Genomic DNA, 21423 nt, shown 5'->3' on the forward strand with positions numbered 1-21423 from the left:
GATAAACCTTTCTGTAAAATCATGCGTCTTTTTCTTCCAAGTTTTCTTGGATGATCTAATTAGGAAAAAAATCCTCAACGGTGACTTCGTAATGTTATTTTCAGCAGTTAAATATGTAGTCTGATTCAGTGTGAGTTAAAATGACCAAAAAACCGTGACAAACACACATTATGAAGGTTACAATTTTGCCATCATTCATCCAGATTAACTGTAAGGTCTGTATGTTACAGTAGAAAGCACCTTGTTGTTGTGATTTGGCACTGTAAGCCTAAACTGAATTCATGTGACGGATTGTCATTTAAATACAGTTTACCCAGCCTTTAAGTTAAAATAAACAGCATACATTAAAGCTTCTCTAAGGTCCTGCACTAAAGTAAATTCCTTCAATGTTAAAGTGTTAAACTGTTATTTCATCTTTGGATCCAGTTTGCATCTGCACATGAGCTCATCTCTCTTTTTTGTAAATAAAAGCTGATTTGAATGTGGGAAGGCGGGACAAAGGTTAAAATGGCATCCAGACACACATAACATGACACATTTGGTGACTCTACAAACTGTGCTATAAAATGTTTTATCTTAGCATGCACTTTATATTGCGACCCTGACAGAAAGACTGCAGACTTTTGTTTGTGGGTACACAGTTTTATATGCACCTGGCCCCGGTGAGCCACAAAGATTTACAAAACAGGTTCAATTAAAAAACTACAAACATTTAAGACTTTCTTGGGAAATCCATGCCTGACCTGTGTACAGGGTAGCTTTAGATCACATATGATATGGTGGTTTTGTAAGAAAAGAAAATACTACCAAAAAAGTGTTTTGATGTTTTGATGATGCAAGTTGTTTTTTGTAAAAACTTAATTAAAATTTCTATGTATTTCAGTGCTACAGTGAATTTATTTACCCTCAGGATTCTTCGAATATGACAAGCTCAGTTCATTAACATGTCAGGATTTGTAATGAAAAGCCGTACAGTACGTGCTGAACTGATATTATTCGTCAAATGAAACTGGACTGTGTGAGTAATCAAATGAGCTGACGATGTCACTATAATACATACATCATAACTAGAATAAAGGTCTTTGGTTTACCTTTAGAATACTGTACAGACTTGACACTGGATGAGCATGCAGATGGCTACGATATGTCTGGACTTTAGGGTGTAAATTATTTCAAAAACAGATCATTTTGGTCCAACTAGTCTGAATGAAAAGAGGAAACCCAAAGAGACAGGGGGCTTCATACCAGAGTATTCGAACATTTACACAGGACCTTTAGCAGCCACACTACAGACGTCTATGCTTCTGTTGACCTCAAGCAAAAACAAAAAACACTGACATGATGTTTTTGAACGTGCTAATTCTGGGTCTGACCTTGGCCTGACTGCACAGAAACACCCAGTATCTATCCACAATTCCTGACACTGACTGTAAAAATTTGTTAGTCACTTTGTTTGTTCCTTTACTATGGAGCTGCATATTTCCCTAATACAGAAATGATGCTAAAAATAGATTTAACCTTGATGAGAGCTTTTTAATCCTGCACACTTAACCATCCCTATAACTGAGGGAAAATGAATAATGGCTGTATGTGTCAGTGTTCAATATGAAACAGTCATTTGACGTCACAAAGGAGCGCCACTCCACGCAGGATCCAGTATTCTGGAGGAAGAGAGGTTTTCAGGTCTACAGCTGCGATGTAGTTTACATCTGTCCTGGTGGGCTTCTTGTAGATTGGACAGGAATAGAGGCGGGAGTCTTTTACACCTGCAACACAGAAAAGAAACAAGGCATTTGCTGCAGAAAGTGGAAAGAGAAAAATCAAAAATGGCATTTTTCATGAAAACTAATGAGAGAGAGCAGCAGCTGCCAAACTGTGCCTTAATTGTGTTTCTAACTAGAATCATTTCAATTCAATGAAATATTTACATCAGTGCAGAGATGCCACTGGGACACCCAGCTGTGCTCAAAAGAAACATCTGTTTTTATGTAGTTAGGAATCAGCTCGAATTAGGAGAGCACGCTTATTACCCAGTACTCCCTCAGCACCATTTTATAGTTCTTTAGCCAGTCTGCTGCTTGTTTTGCTGTTAGTCTGCCAGTAGAATAGCAACAGCAGTGCTCCTTGCTCATGCATCAGCAGGGAAAAAACTAAAAATAATTTTCTCAGAGCAAACAAACAGGCTTGTTGTGTCTTTACAAATGACACTGTATGTGGACAAGGATGGAACTAATCCCTTTGCATGAGTGAAAATTAAGTAGAGCAGCTTTCCAACCTCTTGTACCTCATGCCTACACACGTGCACGGCACACACACCAAGCACTTGTCTACTGAAGCATCCCTTTAGCAGTCTCCTTTGCACTGACACACTCAAACGTAGCAGGCTGCCTTCGTATGGGAAATGCTGGGAGGGGACGTGGTGTAAACAAACTGCATTATGCGTATCATTAGTTCATTTCCCAGGAAGCCTTGCTCGCAGGCATCCATGGGGGTCTGTGTCTGTCTGAATATACGTTGGCCTTATCCAGAACAAACACTGTGCCACATACTGCTGGTAATCTATTCCCAGACAAAATAAATAACACTTATTCTGCTTGACATTTAAATGTTACATCCAAGGAGTGACTGTGTGGGATGCAAACATTGAGAAGACAGGTAGGATATAAAGCTGCTCCACCAAAAGATTTGTTTTTTTTATTTCCCCTCCACACTGTTCCTAAATAATATAACTCACCATTATTCTCAGCATACATCCTGATCACTGGCATCATCTCAAAGAGAACTTTGGGTTTGGAGTCAATAAGTTTGCAGTTGCGGCGGTCCCAGCCAGCTCCCTCCAGGTAAAGACCATAGACGTACACTCCCTCTGTGGGCGGCTGGTTGATGTCATCCTTCATCCACTTCGTCACCTCGTTGCACAGCACCATGCGGTCCAGGGCCCAACCCTTGTTCGCCCGAGTGATCTCCTGCGAGTACATGTGAATGGCACATAAATGACAGAAGTGACATTTTGAAATGGTTTTCCCACATGAAAATCAATTTTGATAAAAGGTCTGTAACAATAGGAACACCAAAATACACTACTGGGAGATAAGTGAACTCCATCACAAGAGTTGTTTTGTGAGATGATGTTGCAAAAGGAAAAAAAAAAAACTCCAGTATGACAAATTAAGTGAAATGTGAGTATTTTATGGCCTCAGTCATTTTATTCTCATTTTCAAGTTTAAAAGAAGAAATCCTTAGTGGGCAAACTTGGGAGAGACAGAGACTGATAACAAATGACAAAGGCAGGCACATACCCATCTCAGATAAAACAAGCTAGCAACTTCAGGCACATTACACAGAATCAGAGAACAATGTAGGTAGTTTGTGATGCCTGTGGGATAATAAAAGTACATCTCCTGAGACGCTCAGTGGTAGGACTGAGGGCTATATTTGGTATCTATCAGTAGTCAAACAAATCTCTTCTTAGTAAAATACAGAAATCTACATCCTCAATATTTCCTTTATCCGGGTGAAAGATCCAGGCTCTTCAAAATATTCACTTGGAAGTAGAATCCTTTACTCAGTGCATACTGCAACTCTCAGGTCTACACTTCAGTTCATTTTCACTGTTACTGTATGTAATACGACTCCTGTTTACCACCAAATTCAGTTAAAAACACACTGATTTAAGCCACCAATCAAAGTATATGTTCAGCAAACTATTAGATTCAAACCCCCAAGATAAAAGTTCAGTAGCATGGAGGAATTGTTTACCTTACAATGGTAAATGGCCTGTATTTATATAGTGCTTTTACTAGTCCCTAAGGACCCCAAAGCGCTTTACATATCCAGTCATCCACCCATTCACACACACATTCACACACTGGTGATGGCAAGCTACATTGTAGCCACAGCCACCCTGGGGCGCACTGACAGAGGCGAGGCTGCCGGACACTGGCGCCACCGGGCCCTCTGACCACCACCAGTAGGCAACAGGTGAAGTGTCTTGCCCAAGGACACAACGACCGAGACTGTCCAAGCCGGGGCTCGAACCGGCAACCTTCCGATTACAAGGCGAACACCCAACTCTTGAGCCACGATCGCCCCAATCGTGGCTTGTATCATTACAAGAGCAATGATACAAGCTTGAGCCTGCACTCAATTATCTTCATATACATGAGCTCTTTAAATATTTGTTGTATTGCTCCTGTCCTGTTTCCCCTCCCTGAGCCTGGTTCTGCTGGAGGTGTCTTCTTGTTAAAAGGGAGTTTTGTCTCCCCACTGTCACCAATTGTTTTCTCAAAGATGGGTTGTCTGATTTTGGGGTTTTTTTGTTTCTATATTATTGTAGGGTTTTTACCTTACAATGTGAAGCACCTTGAGGTGACTGTTGTTGTGATTTGGAGCTATATAAATACAATTGAATTGAATTAAACATTACAGCCTTTCAAAACTGATAAATCACTGGATTTGCTAAATAAATTATTTAACATTCAAAATCTCTTCAAGTTGTAGATCCCATCTGCTCTCACTTTTCCAGAAAACTTTAAACATACATTTGCTGTCATGTACTTGTGATGCAAAATTGGAACCACAGATGGCAGGAGTAAAGTACAGGTATAATACAGATGTTGTTCCCCCATAAAACTATTCCCACTTTCTGCCAATCTACCAGTATTGGCCAGATCAGAGCACACAAATGGCACCAATAGATAGAAATGGTCAGAGAGGAAGACTAGGAACGGCAATTTCATACAAAAATTGCCATTTACCATGCTTGTGCCTGCAGAATTCACAACAGGGATAGGATTTAAAGACAAATTCAGCATATTGTCTGAATGCAAAATGAATTTCATGCATTGTAAAAAAATAACTACTGCTACTTGCAGGTCCCTGTGTATGTGTTTGTGTCTGTGCATGTTTGCATGCGTGTGTAAATGTGGCTGTGTGCCTGCTTCTCCCTCTGCGTGCCATCTGGTCTTTTCCCTTGCTGTGGGTAAATGGTAGGTAGCCTGATGTCGTGCGTACCTGTCTCATGGCTGTCAGGAAGCCCTGCGGGTTGAAGAAACCTGTCATCCAGAAGCAGTTGGGTCTCCCTTCAAAGATCCAGGCCTGGAACTGACGGTTCCGCTCAAGCAGCTCCGTGAACCAGAACCCCAGGGTGCTGGAGGCCCACGATGACTGAAAACAACAAGGAGACAGACAAACAATAACATGAGCAAAAGAGTACAATAAAACGCTGAAACATGTCATCCAGGTGGCTCTGAGAAGAAAAGGGGAGATAAGACATGGATTATGAAACATGGTGTGGGCAAGTGAAAAAAAGAGACTTGACACAATGGAAAAAAAAATACAACAGAACACAATAGACTGGAGGCAAATGATTCAGAAAAAGGATAAAACTGCAGGTAAAAGAAGTCGGCATTGCAGCCAGGAATCCCATTCCAGTCTGAATTATTCTAACAATGCTGTGTTTGTGAATGCAGCCTGACTGTCAGCTAAATAATTCTAAAAAAAACAAAAAGCCCTAAAAAAAGTCCTAGCTTTTTATTGTTTGCTTTAGTATGGCATCAGAACAAAGTTTCTTATTTCCATTTCCTTTATCACTGAGATGGATTTGTGTGCTGTGTATACAATTATAACAATGAGTACATTAATAAAAAAGGAGCACGAACACGGCCCAAACGACAAACAAGTTAGAGTTTGGTCTGATAATGACAATGTCCCTTGTAAGAGCATCAATTATCCCGTGTGCTACAACTAAACCTCAAGGACACTAAATAACAAAGCTGATAGCACTAAAATCTGATCTGAGGTATTAATTTGTGCCTCTGGGCCATCTAGTACTCTGTATTGAATAGTTGTTAGAAGCTTTCACCGGAGATAAAATGATCACCTTTCATAGGACTGTTCAATATAAAAACGTCTATAATTTCATTTTACGCTATCGTTTGTTTCGTAGTGTCGCAAAATAAACTGTTTACAGCAATATTTTTTCATCGTTTTGATGGTCACTGTAGTGGATATATTCATTTCTTAAATTTCTCTCTTTCTCTTATATTTAATATAACCACACTACGGATGGACAAGCACCTGTTTGTATGCGTTGTCGTTAGCAACAACGACGGTAAAACCATCGCGTGTCCGCTTGTTTATTTTCCACATATAAAAATTTTTTTTTTTCCCACAATAAAGCTCAAGATCCTATTGAGACTTTCCAAAATAAACTGAATCATGTGAAAGAGTATGCAGTGTTTATGGATGAGAAGCAAAAAAGAGCCGTCAGGTGCTAAAAAATAAACCTTAGACTCAAACGTTAGAACAGGCTTTTCCCCGCAGCACGCCGTGTAATAAATACTCACAAAAAAAAAAAAAAACGGCGGCCGTTACAACTTATGTCTAAAAATGTATAGTTTCATGCATCGGTTAAAACACTGGACTGCAGGTACACGGTGCCCAGCTGGAAACACTTCAGGCAAGTTGAGCTGCCCGAGATTCACAGAATTTACAGAAAATGCTACATTCTTTTTACACATACAAATCCTGATTTACAAGTACACAACTCATTTACAAGTACAAAATATTTATGACCACAATTTGAGCCCATACATAAACTCACAGTGATTCTCTCAACTGACCTTCTTCCAGCGTGCAGGAATTCGTGCATCGTACATGCAGTCCAAGGCATCCCGCAGGTTCTCACTCATGATGATGGTTCCATCAATAGCCAGCTTCAGGTCTGTCAAGGTGTTTCGGACAAGAACTATGATCCTCTGCATCCGATCGACCTCCTGACGCAGAAAGATGTTCATAGGCTGGAAAGGACCCATCTTCTGAAGATGCTCTCTCACCTGGTTTTATTAAGGCAGAAAAGATTATATCAACAGAGATGTGTAAAAACACACCATCTCATTATGTGGAAATGTACCTGGGATCACTAAAGTTTAATATCTACTCTGGAAAAACTGTATTTAAAGTGGAGCTTTATGCTGCATTTTTCATGTTCGTAGCTACTACTGTTGTTAGTATTGGTGAATTCATGTTTGCTTCACTGAAAATGAAACAAATATAGGAATGAAGATATTCTGTATTTCTGACGGGCCTTTCTGCTCCACATGCAGGCTGTATTCATTTTAAAACATCTTTTAAAAAAAATTTTTTTTCCTATTTTGGAGGCCTTTATGCGCTGTGTGAAGAGACAGTCACGCAAGCAGCAGTGAAAGCGGCATTCGCGGGGTGAGTTGTGAGGTGACAGTTTTCCATGATGAGCTTTGCACCTCGCCTCAGAAAAGTCACACTCTCACCTCATTTTTTTCTTAGCGACAAAAAAAAAAAAAAAAAAAGCGGCGACACAGCCACCAAAATAAAACAAGATCCAGCTGCATTCACACACACTCCTTTCTATTTCTGGTCTTCTTTACACTCTACTGTCAAAAACACTACACCCCACCTCTCCGCCTGCACCAGCCACAAGGAGCACACAGCACACAAGGTGAGTGGAGTGACATTGCACATGTTGCTTTGCACACTTCGCTCTGCAAAGCAAATACACATAGGCTTACTTCAAAAGGTACGTAGTCAGGAGGCAGTTTTTCCAGCATGTCGTCAGCCAGCCTGGACACTACAGATTCTCTGGTTTCTCCTCCGCCTGATGAGCTGTCTTTTGGCTGAATGCTGAGGATGGTATCCAGTACGTCCTTAGCCAGTTTACTCTGGAAGGTTATGTCTGCGTTTGGGTGCAGCCCAAACACCTCAGGAGTGTCGTAGGCTGGGAGACCCTGAGAAAGAGGAACAGTGATGGTTAGCGAGGTTGGTTGCATCACTGAGACAAATCTATTCAGACAGGGAATGTCCATGGTCCATTCTCTTTACTTTCACAGTAAGCACTGTGAAAGCGTCCCATGGAGCATCTTTTCATTCCTGCAATAGCGGAAACCTATCCTATACAATATGGAACGGTTGAACTACTACCTGCTTTTTGGTTTAATTTTGTTTTTTTCCCTTGTTTTTAAACTGCTACTTCATTGGACTGCAGTTTGTGTCACTGCTAAGCTCGTTGTTGGCTAAGTTGGAGGAACAAAAAGCAAGCATCTCCACTGGAACACGTGGAGTTACCAGCTGCTTCTTTTCACCCGTTAAAATGACTGTGGGGGGTGTGACACAGAGGGGATTCATACTAGTTCTAGTAAAAGGCCATTGGCCAGCTACTATAAAGTGAGTGCAGTGAAAAGATCACCCACAAGCTTCCCACAAACACAGCTAAATGTATTCACTGGGCACATTAAAGAGTCACTACTCTGTGGTGATGATTAGCTCTGCTTTCGGTGTTGCTGCATGTGAACATGGACAATGACGACAAGAAACTTGACAAGTTTAAAATCCTTTCTTTGTCTTTTTGTCAACAAATGTGTATGTGCTGAAATTTTTCTATCAGTCCTTCACAAAGAGAGGACAGACTGTCTATTCTCTCCAACTCGTAGCTGACTGCTGGCTCTTCTTCCCCACGCACTGCTGCGTTTGTACTGGTGCATCATCAGGAGTGGAAAGGCTCTGTCCCATCATTTTTCCCTCAAAGACACCACAGATGATTTTACCAGCGAATGCCATCACAGATAAAATGGATGAAACAATGTATTTGATAAGGAAATAACCATTTGGAAAAGTAAATGAATTAAAAGTGCTGATTAATAAATACATTTACATGTCTTGGTGACTGCAGCTGGAAACTGGGCAAAAGATATGTGTGTTTGTGTGTGTGTGGAATGCTAGCTACCAGCATTCATAATATAATAGTTACAATAGCAACAGTAACCAGGGGGGTGGGGCTTAAATGACAGAACAAAGACAGGCTACCATGATGTCACATGCCAGGCCACCATGATGTCACATGCCAGGCCATAAAAATCTATAAATAGGGGTGCCTCGACACACAGTTGTAGAATTCCCTTGCAGGTGAATTTAAGCTAGCGATTGAATTGTGTTTTCAGATGAAAGCGCTTATAACCTTCTCCCAAAGTAGAGTGAGTACTCTTCCTCCACCCAAACCTAAAATGTATATTTCTAAATACAGGGAAGCAATTGTATTAGAAAATAAATATAAAAATGAACACAGGACCATGGTGCCAAGAACAGTTAAGGCCCCATCTCATCGCGAAATGTGCCCACAGAGGCCAGAAGGCGAAAAACCTGAACACACATTCAGGAAAAAAACAGAACACACAGGCATGAAGAAAGTCATGGCTCAACCTGCTTGTGTGGATACACGCAAAAGGGACAAGCAGCTCCTTGAGAAATCTGGACTTGTCCCCTTTTATTTACAGAAAAACGATTACGGAATCGTTCCAGGCTACCTGCGTAGAAGAAAGGCAGAGAAAGAAAAGGCTAAGCAGGACAATGATGCCTGGTTAACAAAACAACAGGAAACAGTTAAACCACTGGCCGAACAGGAGAAACAAAACATTCTCCAGGGCCTAAAGAGGAGGTTTAATGAGCTAAACTTTGAATATCAATCCCTCCCTTTTACTATCTCCCCTTCACAGCACAAAAAATACAATTACAAAATGTTTCTCGAAGAGGCAATGAGTCAAGTTGAAAAAGACATTGCCCTTTTTGAGGAACATAAATACATTTACGTAGGCAGGGAAGATGCATCTGACGAACAACAGTTACAGCGGACTCCACTGCCACCCATTAGACCGAAAAAGACAAAGTTGACACCCGCTCCTCAAGTCACACAACCAACGAAAAAGGAAACTTTCTCGACCGACAACCTACCACCTTTTCGTAGGATGTGTGTTCCACCTATATCCAGAAGTGGAAAGCAACCTATTCCCATGACTGAGAACCTTCACAGACAACCTATTCCCACCCAACTAGTTATAATTCCACGACCTAGTCCTGTCCCTCTGCCACCTATTTGTAAAAAAGCTGAATCTACACCCCGACCACCTGTAAGACCTCCAATGAAACGAGGTGTAACACCCATCCTTCCACCCATTTCCACCAAAAAGCTGTAGTGCTGTACCGTTAGAGTAGTTTTTTAACTACCTAACCCCCAACCGGTCTTGACAGAAGCCGCACCATCTGAGCCTGGTTCTGTCGAAGGTTTCTTCTTTTTAAGACAAAGGAGTTTTTCCTTCCCACCGTCGCCCAGTGCTTGCTCAGATGGGATCATTTGATTGTTGGGTTTTCTTAAACATAAATTGGCCTATTGAAAAAATGTAGTGTTTCTTACTACATTTTATTTTCAATAGACCAATTTATGTTCAAAAAAAAAAAAATTACAGCAGAAAAGAAAGCATGGGAGACATCTGATGCATTTCATTGCTTTTTAAAAAATAATTTATAATTTATCTGGAACAAATAAAAGAAAGTAAAAATAATCTTTTGTGGATTCTTTTTCTTCAATAAGTAGTAGAATAGGCAGTTCTTTATACATAAAGCATAGTGTTTTGTTAAAAAATAAAGTGGCACAGCGGCACTGTGGTAAAGGCCTGTGTTTTTTACCATCAGCGTGACAGCACCGTGCCGCCTTTGCAGTTTTAAGGCCCAGGGAAACAAGCCTGCCAGCGCTCTGTAGCGGCTGTGACCGCTGCCGATAAGGAAAGGCTGCTCTTCATAGAGGACTCAAGCTCGGGGAAACGTTTTCTGGTCGACTCTGGCTCCCAGAAGAGCCTCTGGAACTCTTGTGTCGTCTTTACAATGGTATATTATTTAATCTCAAAAAAAATTTTAAAAATTAAAAAAAATTGGAGATTTCCCGCATCACATAACATGTGCAGGTACACTGGTACAGCACATGTGAGCGAAATTCTTATGTGTGTGCAACAGAGGTGTGCAAAATACAATAACATAAGAACAAGCAAAATATACGAATGGGTAAATCTGAGAATTATAAGAATAAATATATGTACAAATATAAGAGTGTATGTTAGGGCTGTTCGATATAACGATATATATCAAATGACGATATAACAATGTCTATCGTTTCCTATTACGCTATCGTTTGTTTCGTGATGTCGTAAAATAAACTGTTTACAGCAGTATTTTTCATCGTTTTGACGGTCACCTTAGTGGCTATATTAATTTCTTAAAGTTCTCTCTTTCTCTTATATTTAATATAACCACACTATGGGCGGGCAAGTGCCTGTTTTTACGTGTTTTCGTTAGCAACAATGACGGTAAAACCATCGCGTGGTTCCGCTGTACGCTTGTTTGTTTTCCACGTAAACCTTTCACAATAAAGCTCAAGATCCTGTTGAGACTTTTCAAAACAAACTGAATCACATGAGAGAGTATGCAGAGTTTACAGATGAGAAGCAAACAAAGAGCCGTCAGACTCAAACTATATGTATACACCTGCCCGCCTTCGTAAACAACTAAATGCTATGTTGCCCTATCATTTTTTGATTGGTCCACATGGTATATTTTTTCACCAATAGGAAAGGCTGGGGGAGTTGGGAGGGGGACTGAGTGCTTTCTAGTGTTTTTCCTTATAAAAACCGTTTCTTCCCGCAGCAAATATAAACAACGATAGTATTCAGGAAGAAAACCTGCATATATTATACTGAACATAAAGTTGTTTGCAAAACTTGTGCATAATTTTTACAAATGTACAACTTCTATTCGCATTTCAAGTTATGAAAACAATTCCTTAAACATGTTTGTGGCTTTTACAGTAAAAATGACAAGATTTTCTACTCGGATTTTGAATTTTTTTTGTCTGAATTTAGATCTATTGTGCAAATATAGTATAAATGAAAAATTAACTCAAATTTCAGATATTTGAGGTTGTGCCAAAAAAAAAAAAGAAGAAGATTTTTTTAAAGGTGAAATATAGAGGTAAAATCAAAAGTAGTCAAAAACGGCCAATTATACTCTGGACCCCAGAGGGTTACTAAATACATTTACATGTCTTGGTGACTGCAGCTGGAACCTTGGCAAAAAGTGTATGTGTGTGTGTGTGGAATGCTAGCTACCAGCATTCATAATATAATAGTTACAATAGCAACAGTAACCAGGGGGGTGGGGCTTAAATGACAGAACAAAGACAGGCTACCATGATGTCACATGCCAGGCCACCATGATGTCACATGCCAGGCCATAAAAATCTATAAATAGGGGTGCCTCGACACACAGTTGTAGAATTCCCTTGCAGGTGAATTTAAGCTAGCGATTGAATTGTGTTTTCAGATGAAAGCGCTTATAACCTTCTCCCAAAGTAGAGTGAGTACTCTTCCTCCACCCAAACCTAAAATGTATATTTCTAAATACAGGGAAGCAATTGTATTAGAAAATAAATATAAAAATGAACACAGGACCATGGTGCCAAGAACAGTTAAGGCCCCATCTCATCGCGAAATGTGCCCACAGAGGCCAGAAGGCGAAAAACCTGAACACACATTCAGGAAAAAACCAGAACACACAGGCATGAAGAAAGTCATGGCTCAACCTGCTTGTGTGGATACACGCAAAGGGGACAAGCAGCTCCTTGAGAAATCTGGACTTGTCCCCTTTTATTTACAGAAAAACGATTACGGAATCGTTCCAGGCTACCTGCGCAGAAGAAAGGCAGAGAAAGAAAAGGCTAAGCAGGACAATGATGCCTGGTTAACAAAACAACAGGAAACAGTTAAACCACTGGCCGAACAGGAGAAACAAAACATTCTCCAGGGCCTAAAGAGGAGGTTTAATGAGCTAAACTTTGAATATCAATCCCTCCCTTTTACTATCTCCCCTTCACAGCACAAAAAATACAATTACAAAATGTTTCTTGAAGAGGCAATGAGTCAAGTTGAAAAAGACATTGCCCTTTTTGAGGAACATAAATACATTTACGTAGGCAGGGAAGATGCATCTGACGAACAACAGTTACAGCGGACTCCACTGCCACCCATTAGACCGAAAAACACAAAGTTGACACCCGCTCCTCAAGTCACACAACCAACGAAAAAGGAAACTTTCTCGACCGACAACCTACCACCTTTTCGTAGGATGTGTGTTCCACCTATATCCAGAAGTGGAAAGCAACCGATTCCCATGACTGAGAACCTTCACAGACAACCTATTCCCACCCAACTAGTTATAATTCCACGACCTAGTCCTGTCCCTCTGCCACCTATTTGTAAAAAAGCTGAATCTACACCCCGACCACCTGTAAGACCTCCAATGAAACGAGGTGTAACACCCATCCTTCCACCCATTTCCACCAAAAAGCTGTAGTGCTGTACCGTTAGAGTAGTTTTTTAACTACCTAACCCCCAACCGGTCTTGACAGAAGCCGCACCATCTGAGCCTGGTTCTGTCGAAGGTTTCTTCTTTTTAAGACAAAGGAGTTTTTCCTTCCCACCGTCGCCCAGTGCTTGCTCAGATGGGATCATTTGATTGTTGGGGTTTTCTTAAACATAAATTGGCCTATTGAAAAAATGTAGTGTTTCTTACTACATTTTATTTTCAATAGACCAATTTATGTTCAAAAAAAAAAAAAATTACAGCAGAAAAGAAAGCATGGGAGACATCTGATGCATTTCATTGCTTTTTAAAAAATAATTTATAATTTATCTGGAACAAATAAAAGAAAGTAAAACTAATCTTTTGTGGATTCTTTTTCTTCAATAAGTAGTAGAATAGGCAGTTCTTTATACATAAAGCGTAGTGTTTTGTTAAAAAATAAAGTGGCACAGCGGCACTGTGGTAAAGGCCTGTGTTTTTACCATCAGCGTGACAGCACCGTGCCGCCTTTGCAGTTTTAAGGCCCAGGGAAACAAGCCTGCCAGCGCTCTGTAGCGGCTGTGACCGCTGCCGATAAGGAAAGGCTGCTCTTCATAGAGGACTCAAGCTCGGGGAAACCTTTTCTGGTCGACTCTGGCTCCCAGAAGAGCCTCTGGAACTCTTGTGTCGTCTTTACAATGGTATATTATTTAATCTCAAAAAAAATTAAAAATTAAAAAAAATTGGAGATTTCCCGTATCACATAACATGTGCAGGTACACTGGTACAGCACATGTGAGCGAAATTCTTATGTGTGTGCAACAGAGGTGTGCAAAATACAATAACATAAGAACGAGCAAAATATACGAATGGGTAAATCTGAGAATTATAAGAATAAATATATGTACAAATATAAGAGTGTATGTTAGGGCTGTTCGATATAACGATATATATCAAATGACGATATAAAAATGTCTATCGTTTCCTATTACGCTATCGTTTGTTTCGCGATGTCGTAAAATAAACTGTTTACAGCAGTATTTTTCATCGTTTTGACGGTCACCTTAGTGGCTATATTAATTTCTTAAAGTTCTCTCTTTCTCTTATATTTAATATAACCACACTATGGGCGGGCAAGTGCCTGTTTTTACGTGTTTTCGTTAGCAACAATGACGGTAAAACCATCGCGTGGTTCCGCTGTACGCTTGTTTGTTTTCCACGTAAACCTTTCACAATAAAGCTCAAGATCCTGTTGAGACTTTTCAAAACAAACTGAATCACATGAGAGAGTATGCAGAGTTTACAGATGAGAAGCAAACAAAGAGCCGTCAGACTCAAACTATATGTATACACCTGCCCGCCTTCGTAAACAACTAAATGCTATGTTGCCCTATCATTTTTTGATTGGTCCACATGGTATATTTTTTCACCAATAGGAAAGGCTGGGGGAGTTGGGAGGGGGACTGAGTGCTTTCTAGTGTTTTTCCTTATAAAAACCGTTTCTTCCCGCAGTAAATATAAACAACGATAGTATTCAGGAAGAAAACCTGCATATATTATACTGAACATAAAGTTGTTTGCAAAACTTGTGCATAATTTTTACAAATGTACAACTTCTATTCGCATTTCAAGTTATGAAAACAATTCCTTAAACATGTTTGTGGCTTTTACAGTAAAAATGACAAGTATTTTCTACTCGGATTTTGAATTTTTTTTGTCTGAATTTAGATCTATTGTGCAAATATAGTATAAATGAAAAATTAACTCAAATTTCAGATATTTGAGGTTGTGCCAAAAAAAAAAAGAAGAAGATTTTTTTAAAGGTGAAATATAGAGGTAAAATCTAAAGTAGTCAAAAACGGCCAATTATACTCTGGACCCCAGAGGGTTACTAAATACATTTACATGTCTTGGTGACTGCAGCTGGAACCTTGGCAAAAAGTGTATGTGTGTGTGTGGAATGCTAGCTACCAGCATTCATAATATAATAGTTACAATAGCAACAGTAACCAGGGGGGTGGGGCTTAAATGACAGAACAAAGACAGGCTACTATGATGTCACATGCCAGGCCACCATGATGTCACATGCCAGGCCATAAAAATCTATAAATAGGGGTGCCTCGACACACAGTTGTAGAATTCCCTTGCAGGTGAATTTAAGCTAGCGATTGAATTGTGTTTTCAGATGAAAGCGCTTATAACCTTCTCCCAAAGTAGAGTACTCTTCCTCCACCCAAACCTAAAATGTATATTTCTAAATACAGGGAAGCAATTGTATTAGAAAATAAATATAAAAATGAACACAGGACCATGGTGCCAAGAACAGTTAAGGCCCCATCTCATCGCGAAATGTGCCCACAGAGGCCAGAAGGCGAAAAACCTGAACACACATTCAGGAAAAAACCAGAACACACAGGCATGAAGAAAGTCATGGCTCAACCTGCTTGTGTGGATACACGCAAAGGGGACAAGCAGCTCCTTGAGAAATCTGGACTTGTCCCCTTTTATTTACAGAAAAACGATTACAGAATCGTTCCAGGCTACCTGCGTAGAAGAAAGGCAGAGAAAGAAAAGGCTAAGCAGGACAATGATGCCTGGTTAACAAAACAACAGGAAACAGTTAAACCACTGGCCGAACAGGAGAAACAAAACATTCTCCAGGGCCTAAAGAGGAGGTTTAATGAGCTAAACTTTGAATATCAATCCCTCCCTTTTACTATCTCCCCTTCACAGCACAAAAAATACAATTACAAAATGTTTCTCGAAGAGGCAATGAGTCAAGTTGAAAAAGACATTGCCCTTTTTGAGGAACATAAATACATTTACGTAGGCAGGGAAGATGCATCTGACGAACAACAGTTACAGCGGACTCCACTGCCACCCATTAGACCGAAAAAGACAAAGTTGACACCCGCTCCTCAAGTCACACAACCAACGAAAAAGGAAACTTTCTCGACCGACAACCTACCACCTTTTCGTAGGATGTGTGTTCCACCTATATCCAGAAGTGGAAAGCAACCTATTCCCATGACTGAGAACCTTCACAGACAACCTATTCCCACCCAACTAGTTATAATTCCACGACCTAGTCCTGTCCCTCTGCCACCTATTTGTAAAAAAGCTGAATCTACACCCCGACCACCTGTAAGACCTCCAATGAAACGAGGTGTAACACCCATCCTTCCACCCATTTCCACCAAAAAGCTGTAGTGCTGTACCGTTAGAGTAGTTTTTTAACTACCTAACCCCCAACCGGTCTTGACAGAAGCCGCACCATCTGAGCCTGGTTCTGTCGAAGGTTTCTTCTTTTTAAGACAAAGGAGTTTTTCCTTCCCACCGTCGCCCAGTGCTTGCTCAGATGAGATCATTTGATTGTTGGGGTTTTCTTAAACATAAATTGGCCTATTGAAAAAATGTAGTGGTTCTTACTACATTTTATTTTCAATAGACCAATTTATGTTCAAAAAAAAAAAATTACAGCAGAAAAGAAAGCATGGGAGACATCTGATGCATTTCATTGCTTTTTAAAAAATAATTTATAATTTATCTGGAACAAATAAAAGAAAGTAAAAATAATCTTTTGTGGATTCTTTTTCTTCAATAAGTAGTAGAATAGGCAGTTCTTTATACATAAAGCGTAGTGTTTTGTTAAAAAATAAAGTGGCACAGCGGCACTGTGTTAAAGGCCTGTGTTTTTACCATCAGCGTGACAGCACCGTGCCGCCTTTGCAGTTTTAAGGCCCAGGGAAACAAGCCTGCCAGCGCTCTGTAGCGGCTGTGACCGCTGCCGATAAGGAAAGGCTGCTCTTCATAGAGGACTCAAGCTCGGGGAAACCTTTTCTGGTCGACTCTGGCTCCCAGAAGAGCCTCTGGAACTCTTGTGTCGTCTTTACAATGGTATATTATTTAATCTCAAAAAAAACAAAATTAAAAAAAATTGGAGATTTCCCGTATCACATAACATGTGCAGGTACACTGGTACAGCACATGTGAGCGAAATTCTTATGTGTGTGCAACAGAGGTGTGCAAAATACAATAACATAAGAACGAGCAAAATATACGAATGGGTAAATCTGAGAATTATAAGAATAAATATATGTACAAATATAAGAGTGTATGTTAGGGCTGTTCGATATAACGATATATATCAAATGACGATATAAAAATGTCTATCGTTTCCTATTACGCTATCGTTTGTTTCGCGATGTCGTAAAATAAACTGTTTACAGCAGTATTTTTCATCGTTTTCACGGTCACCTTAGTGGCTATATTAATTTCTTAAAGTTCTCTCTTTCTCTTATATTTAATATAACCACACTATGGGCGGGCAAGTGCCTGTTTTTACGTGTTTTCGTTAGCAACAATGACGGTAAAACCATCGCGTGGTTCCGCTGTACGCTTGTTTGTTTTCCACGTAAACCTTTCACAATAAAGCTCAAGATCCTGTTGAGACTTTTCAAAACAAACTGAATCACATGAGAGAGTATGCAGAGTTTACAGATGAGAAGCAAACAAAGAGCCGTCAGACTCAAACTATATGTATACACCTGCCCGCCTTCGTAAACAACTAAATGCTATGTTGCCCTATCATTTTTTGATTGGTCCACATGGTATATTTTTTCACCAATAGGAAAGGCTGGGGGAGTTGGGAGGGGGACTGAGTGCTTTCTAGTGTTTTTCCTTATAAAAACCGTTTCTTCCCGCAGTAAATATAAACAACGATAGTATTCAGGAAGAAAACCTGCATATATTATACTGAACATAAAGTTGTTTGCAAAACTTGTGCATAATTTTTACAAATGTACAACTTCTATTCGCATTTCAAGTTATGAAAACAATTCCTTAAACATGTTTGTGGCTTTTACAGTAAAAATGACAAGTATTTTCTACTCGGATTTTGAATTTTTTTTGTCTGAATTTAGATCTATTGTGCAAATATAGTATAAATGAAAAATTAACTCAAATTTCAGATATTTGAGGTTGTGCCAAAAAAAAAAAGAAGAAGATTTTTTTAAAGGTGAAATATAGAGGTAAAATCTAAAGTAGTCAAAAACGGCCAATTATACTCTGGACCCCAGAGGGTTACTAAATACATTTACATGTCTTGGTGACTGCAGCTGGAACCTTGGCAAAAAGTGTATGTGTGTGTGTGGAATGCTAGCTACCAGCATTCATAATATAATAGTTACAATAGCAACAGTAACCAGGGGGGTGGGGCTTAAATGACAGAACAAAGACAGGCTACCATGATGTCACATGCCAGGCCAGGCCACCATGATGTCACATGCCAGGCCATAAAAATCTATAAATAGGGGTGCCTCGACACACAGTTGTAGAATTCCCTTGCAGGTGAATTTAAGCTAGCGATTGAATTGTGTTTTCAGATGAAAGCGCTTATAACCTTCTCCCAAAGTAGAGTACTCTTCCTCCACCCAAACCTAAAATGTATATTTCTAAATACAGGGAAGCAATTGTATTAGAAAATAAATATAAAAATGAACACAGGACCATGGTGCCAAGAACAGTTAAGGCCCCATCTCATCGCGAAATGTGCCCACAGAGGCCAGAAGGCGAAAAACCTGAACACACATTCAGGAAAAAACCAGAACACACAGGCATGAAGAAAGTCATGGCTCAACCTGCTTGTGTGGATACACGCAAAGGGGACAAGCAGCTCCTTGAGAAATCTGGACTTGTCCCCTTTTATTTACAGAAAAACGATTACAGAATCGTTCCAGGCTACCTGCGTAGAAGAAAGGCAGAGAAAGAAAAGGCTAAGCAGGACAATGATGCCTGGTTAACAAAACAACAGGAAACAGTTAAACCACTGGCCGAACAGGAGAAACAAAACATTCTCCAGGGCCTAAAGAGGAGGTTTAATGAGCTAAACTTTGAATATCAATCCCTCCCTTTTACTATCTCCCCTTCACAGCACAAAAAATACAATTACAAAATGTTTCTCGAAGAGGCAATGAGTCAAGTTGAAAAAGACATTGCCCTTTTTGAGGAACATAAATACATTTACGTAGGCAGGGAAGATGCATCTGACGAACAACAGTTACAGCGGACTCCACTGCCACCCATTAGACCGAAAAAGACAAAGTTGACACCCGCTCCTCAAGTCACACAACCAACGAAAAAGGAAACTTTCTCGACCGACAACCTACCACCTTTTCGTAGGATGTGTGTTCCACCTATATCCAGAAGTGGAAAGCAACCTATTCCCATGACTGAGAACCTTCACAGACAACCTATTCCCACCCAACTAGTTATAATTCCACGACCTAGTCCTGTCCCTCTGCCACCTATTTGTAAAAAAGCTGAATCTACACCCCGACCACCTGTAAGACCTCCAATGAAACGAGGTGTAACACCCATCCTTCCACCCATTTCCACCAAAAAGCTGTAGTGCTGTACCGTTAGAGTAGTTTTTTAACTACCTAACCCCCAACCGGTCTTGACAGAAGCCGCACCATCTGAGCCTGGTTCTGTCGAAGGTTTCTTCTTTTTAAGACAAAGGAGTTTTTCCTTCCCACCGTCGCCCAGTGCTTGCTCAGATGAGATCATTTGATTGTTGGGGTTTTCTTAAACATAAATTGGCCTATTGAAAAAATGTAGTGGTTCTTACTACATTTTATTTTCAATAGACCAATTTATGTTCAAAAAAAAAAAAAATTACAGCAGAAAAGAAAGCATGGGAGACATCTGATGCATTTCATTGCTTTTTAAAAAATAATTTATAATTTATCTGGAACAAATAAAAGAAAGTAAAAATAATCTTTTGTGGATTCTTTTTCTTCAATAAGTAGTAGAATAGGCAGTTCTTTATACATAAAACGTAGTGTTTTGTTAAAAAATAAAGTGGCACAGCGGCACTGTGGTAAAGGCCTGTGTTTTTACCATCAGCGTGACAGCGTTGTGTTGTTTTTAAGTACTGTATAATACTTAAATATGATCAGTTAGACAAAACCAGCTGATGACAAATGTTTTGTCTTGCTTTGTTTTATATTTGGGACAGTTCTTAACCCAGTTTACAGCATGATTTAGCAGATATACATTTGCCCTTCTAAACAGAGAATTTTTCAATTTCACAGGTTTCACCTCAATTCTTTTATCTGCTGAACTAGAACACTTCAAAATGTGTGACAGTACCAGTAGATAACCACATTTCTGCAAGTTTGTTTTTTGCTTGTTCAGCAACTTCAGCAAGTGGTTATTGATGTATCATACTTTCTTCAGTCGTGATGGATTCTGTTTTCAGACAGGGTAAAACATCAGGATGGTGGCTAATACGGAAAGAAAAATGGATGGTGACAGAAAAACAGAGATAGCTTATACTAGACAGAATGGCCTGCATCCCTTGCTGTGTTCTTTTAATTCTTCAGCAAGGCATTTGATGATGACTATGGGTTCTGGACTTCATGTAAATAATTTTCATCCAAATACTAAAAACAATCCTTATGCAACTTTGTCCAATTCATAACTGGGTACTAAAAGGGCTTCAATTCATGAACAGATGATGCAAGACTTCTGTTTAACATCTTTAATAAAAGCTACGATTGGAAACTTTCATTTAACATCAAGTCTTGGCAGCATACAGAAGTAAAATATGTAAAAAAAAATTGAAATTGCCCAACATTTACAGATTTAATGTGCTATATGTGCATGCCGTTGAATGCATATGTATAGGTTTGTGCATGAGTTTTCTAAGGCTGTGTTGTCATTCTCAGTTTAAGAAGCAGCACAAATACAATGGGCCTGCTGAGCCTGACAGCCATAAGCATCCATCATAATGAAACTACCTTTAATGAAACAAGCTCAGGAACTGCCCCTAGACACACACACACCTACAAGTTAAGCACACTAATAACTCATATATATAATCTGTGAAATCTCACATAGAGTGCATTTTGGATGTAACAAGAGCACATCACAAGAAAGCAACAACAAATAAATAAATAAATAAATGACACCCCGCTAAACAATAAATATATCACCAGTGTTGGGACTAACGCGTTATTAAGTAACGCGTTACAGTAACTACGTTATTATTGTGGTAACGAGCACGGTAACTAGTTATTATGCCAAAACCAGGAACGCGTTACTCGTTACTGGGATTTAGATAGGCTCGTTATTCGTTACTTCGTGTGGTGGCTATCGCGGAGCTTCCACAGATTCAATAACATTAGCAAGTGGTGGAAGCCAGCAGGTGGATGAGAGAAAGGGAGG

The 21423-nt window shown here is 39.7% G+C and overlaps 2 protein-coding genes across 2 annotated transcripts in view; one reads left to right on the plus strand and one right to left on the minus strand.

Annotated features, from left to right (window-relative positions):
- Nucleotides 1-621: 621 nt before the first annotated feature.
- dnah5 (dynein, axonemal, heavy chain 5) overlaps nt 622-21423 on the minus strand; it is a 97949-nt gene continuing 77147 nt past the window's right edge. Inside the window, 5 exon segments of the mRNA XM_026184650.1 lie at nt 622-1766; nt 2735-2966; nt 5014-5166; nt 6624-6836; nt 7548-7763. Coding sequence (XP_026040435.1) covers nt 1615-1766; nt 2735-2966; nt 5014-5166; nt 6624-6836; nt 7548-7763 — 966 coding nt within the window. The 3' untranslated portion in view covers nt 622-1614.
- LOC113032015 (enkurin-like) lies at nt 11864-13322 on the plus strand. Its single transcript, XM_026184649.1, has one exon. It carries the CDS (start codon nt 12178-12180, stop codon nt 13204-13206), a length of 1029 nt encoding a protein of 342 aa, XP_026040434.1. The 5' UTR covers nt 11864-12177; the 3' UTR covers nt 13207-13322.

This window comes from Astatotilapia calliptera, chromosome 11, assembly GCF_900246225.1.
Source record: "Astatotilapia calliptera chromosome 11, fAstCal1.2, whole genome shotgun sequence".
Lineage (NCBI taxonomy): Eukaryota > Metazoa > Chordata > Actinopteri > Cichliformes > Cichlidae > Astatotilapia > Astatotilapia calliptera.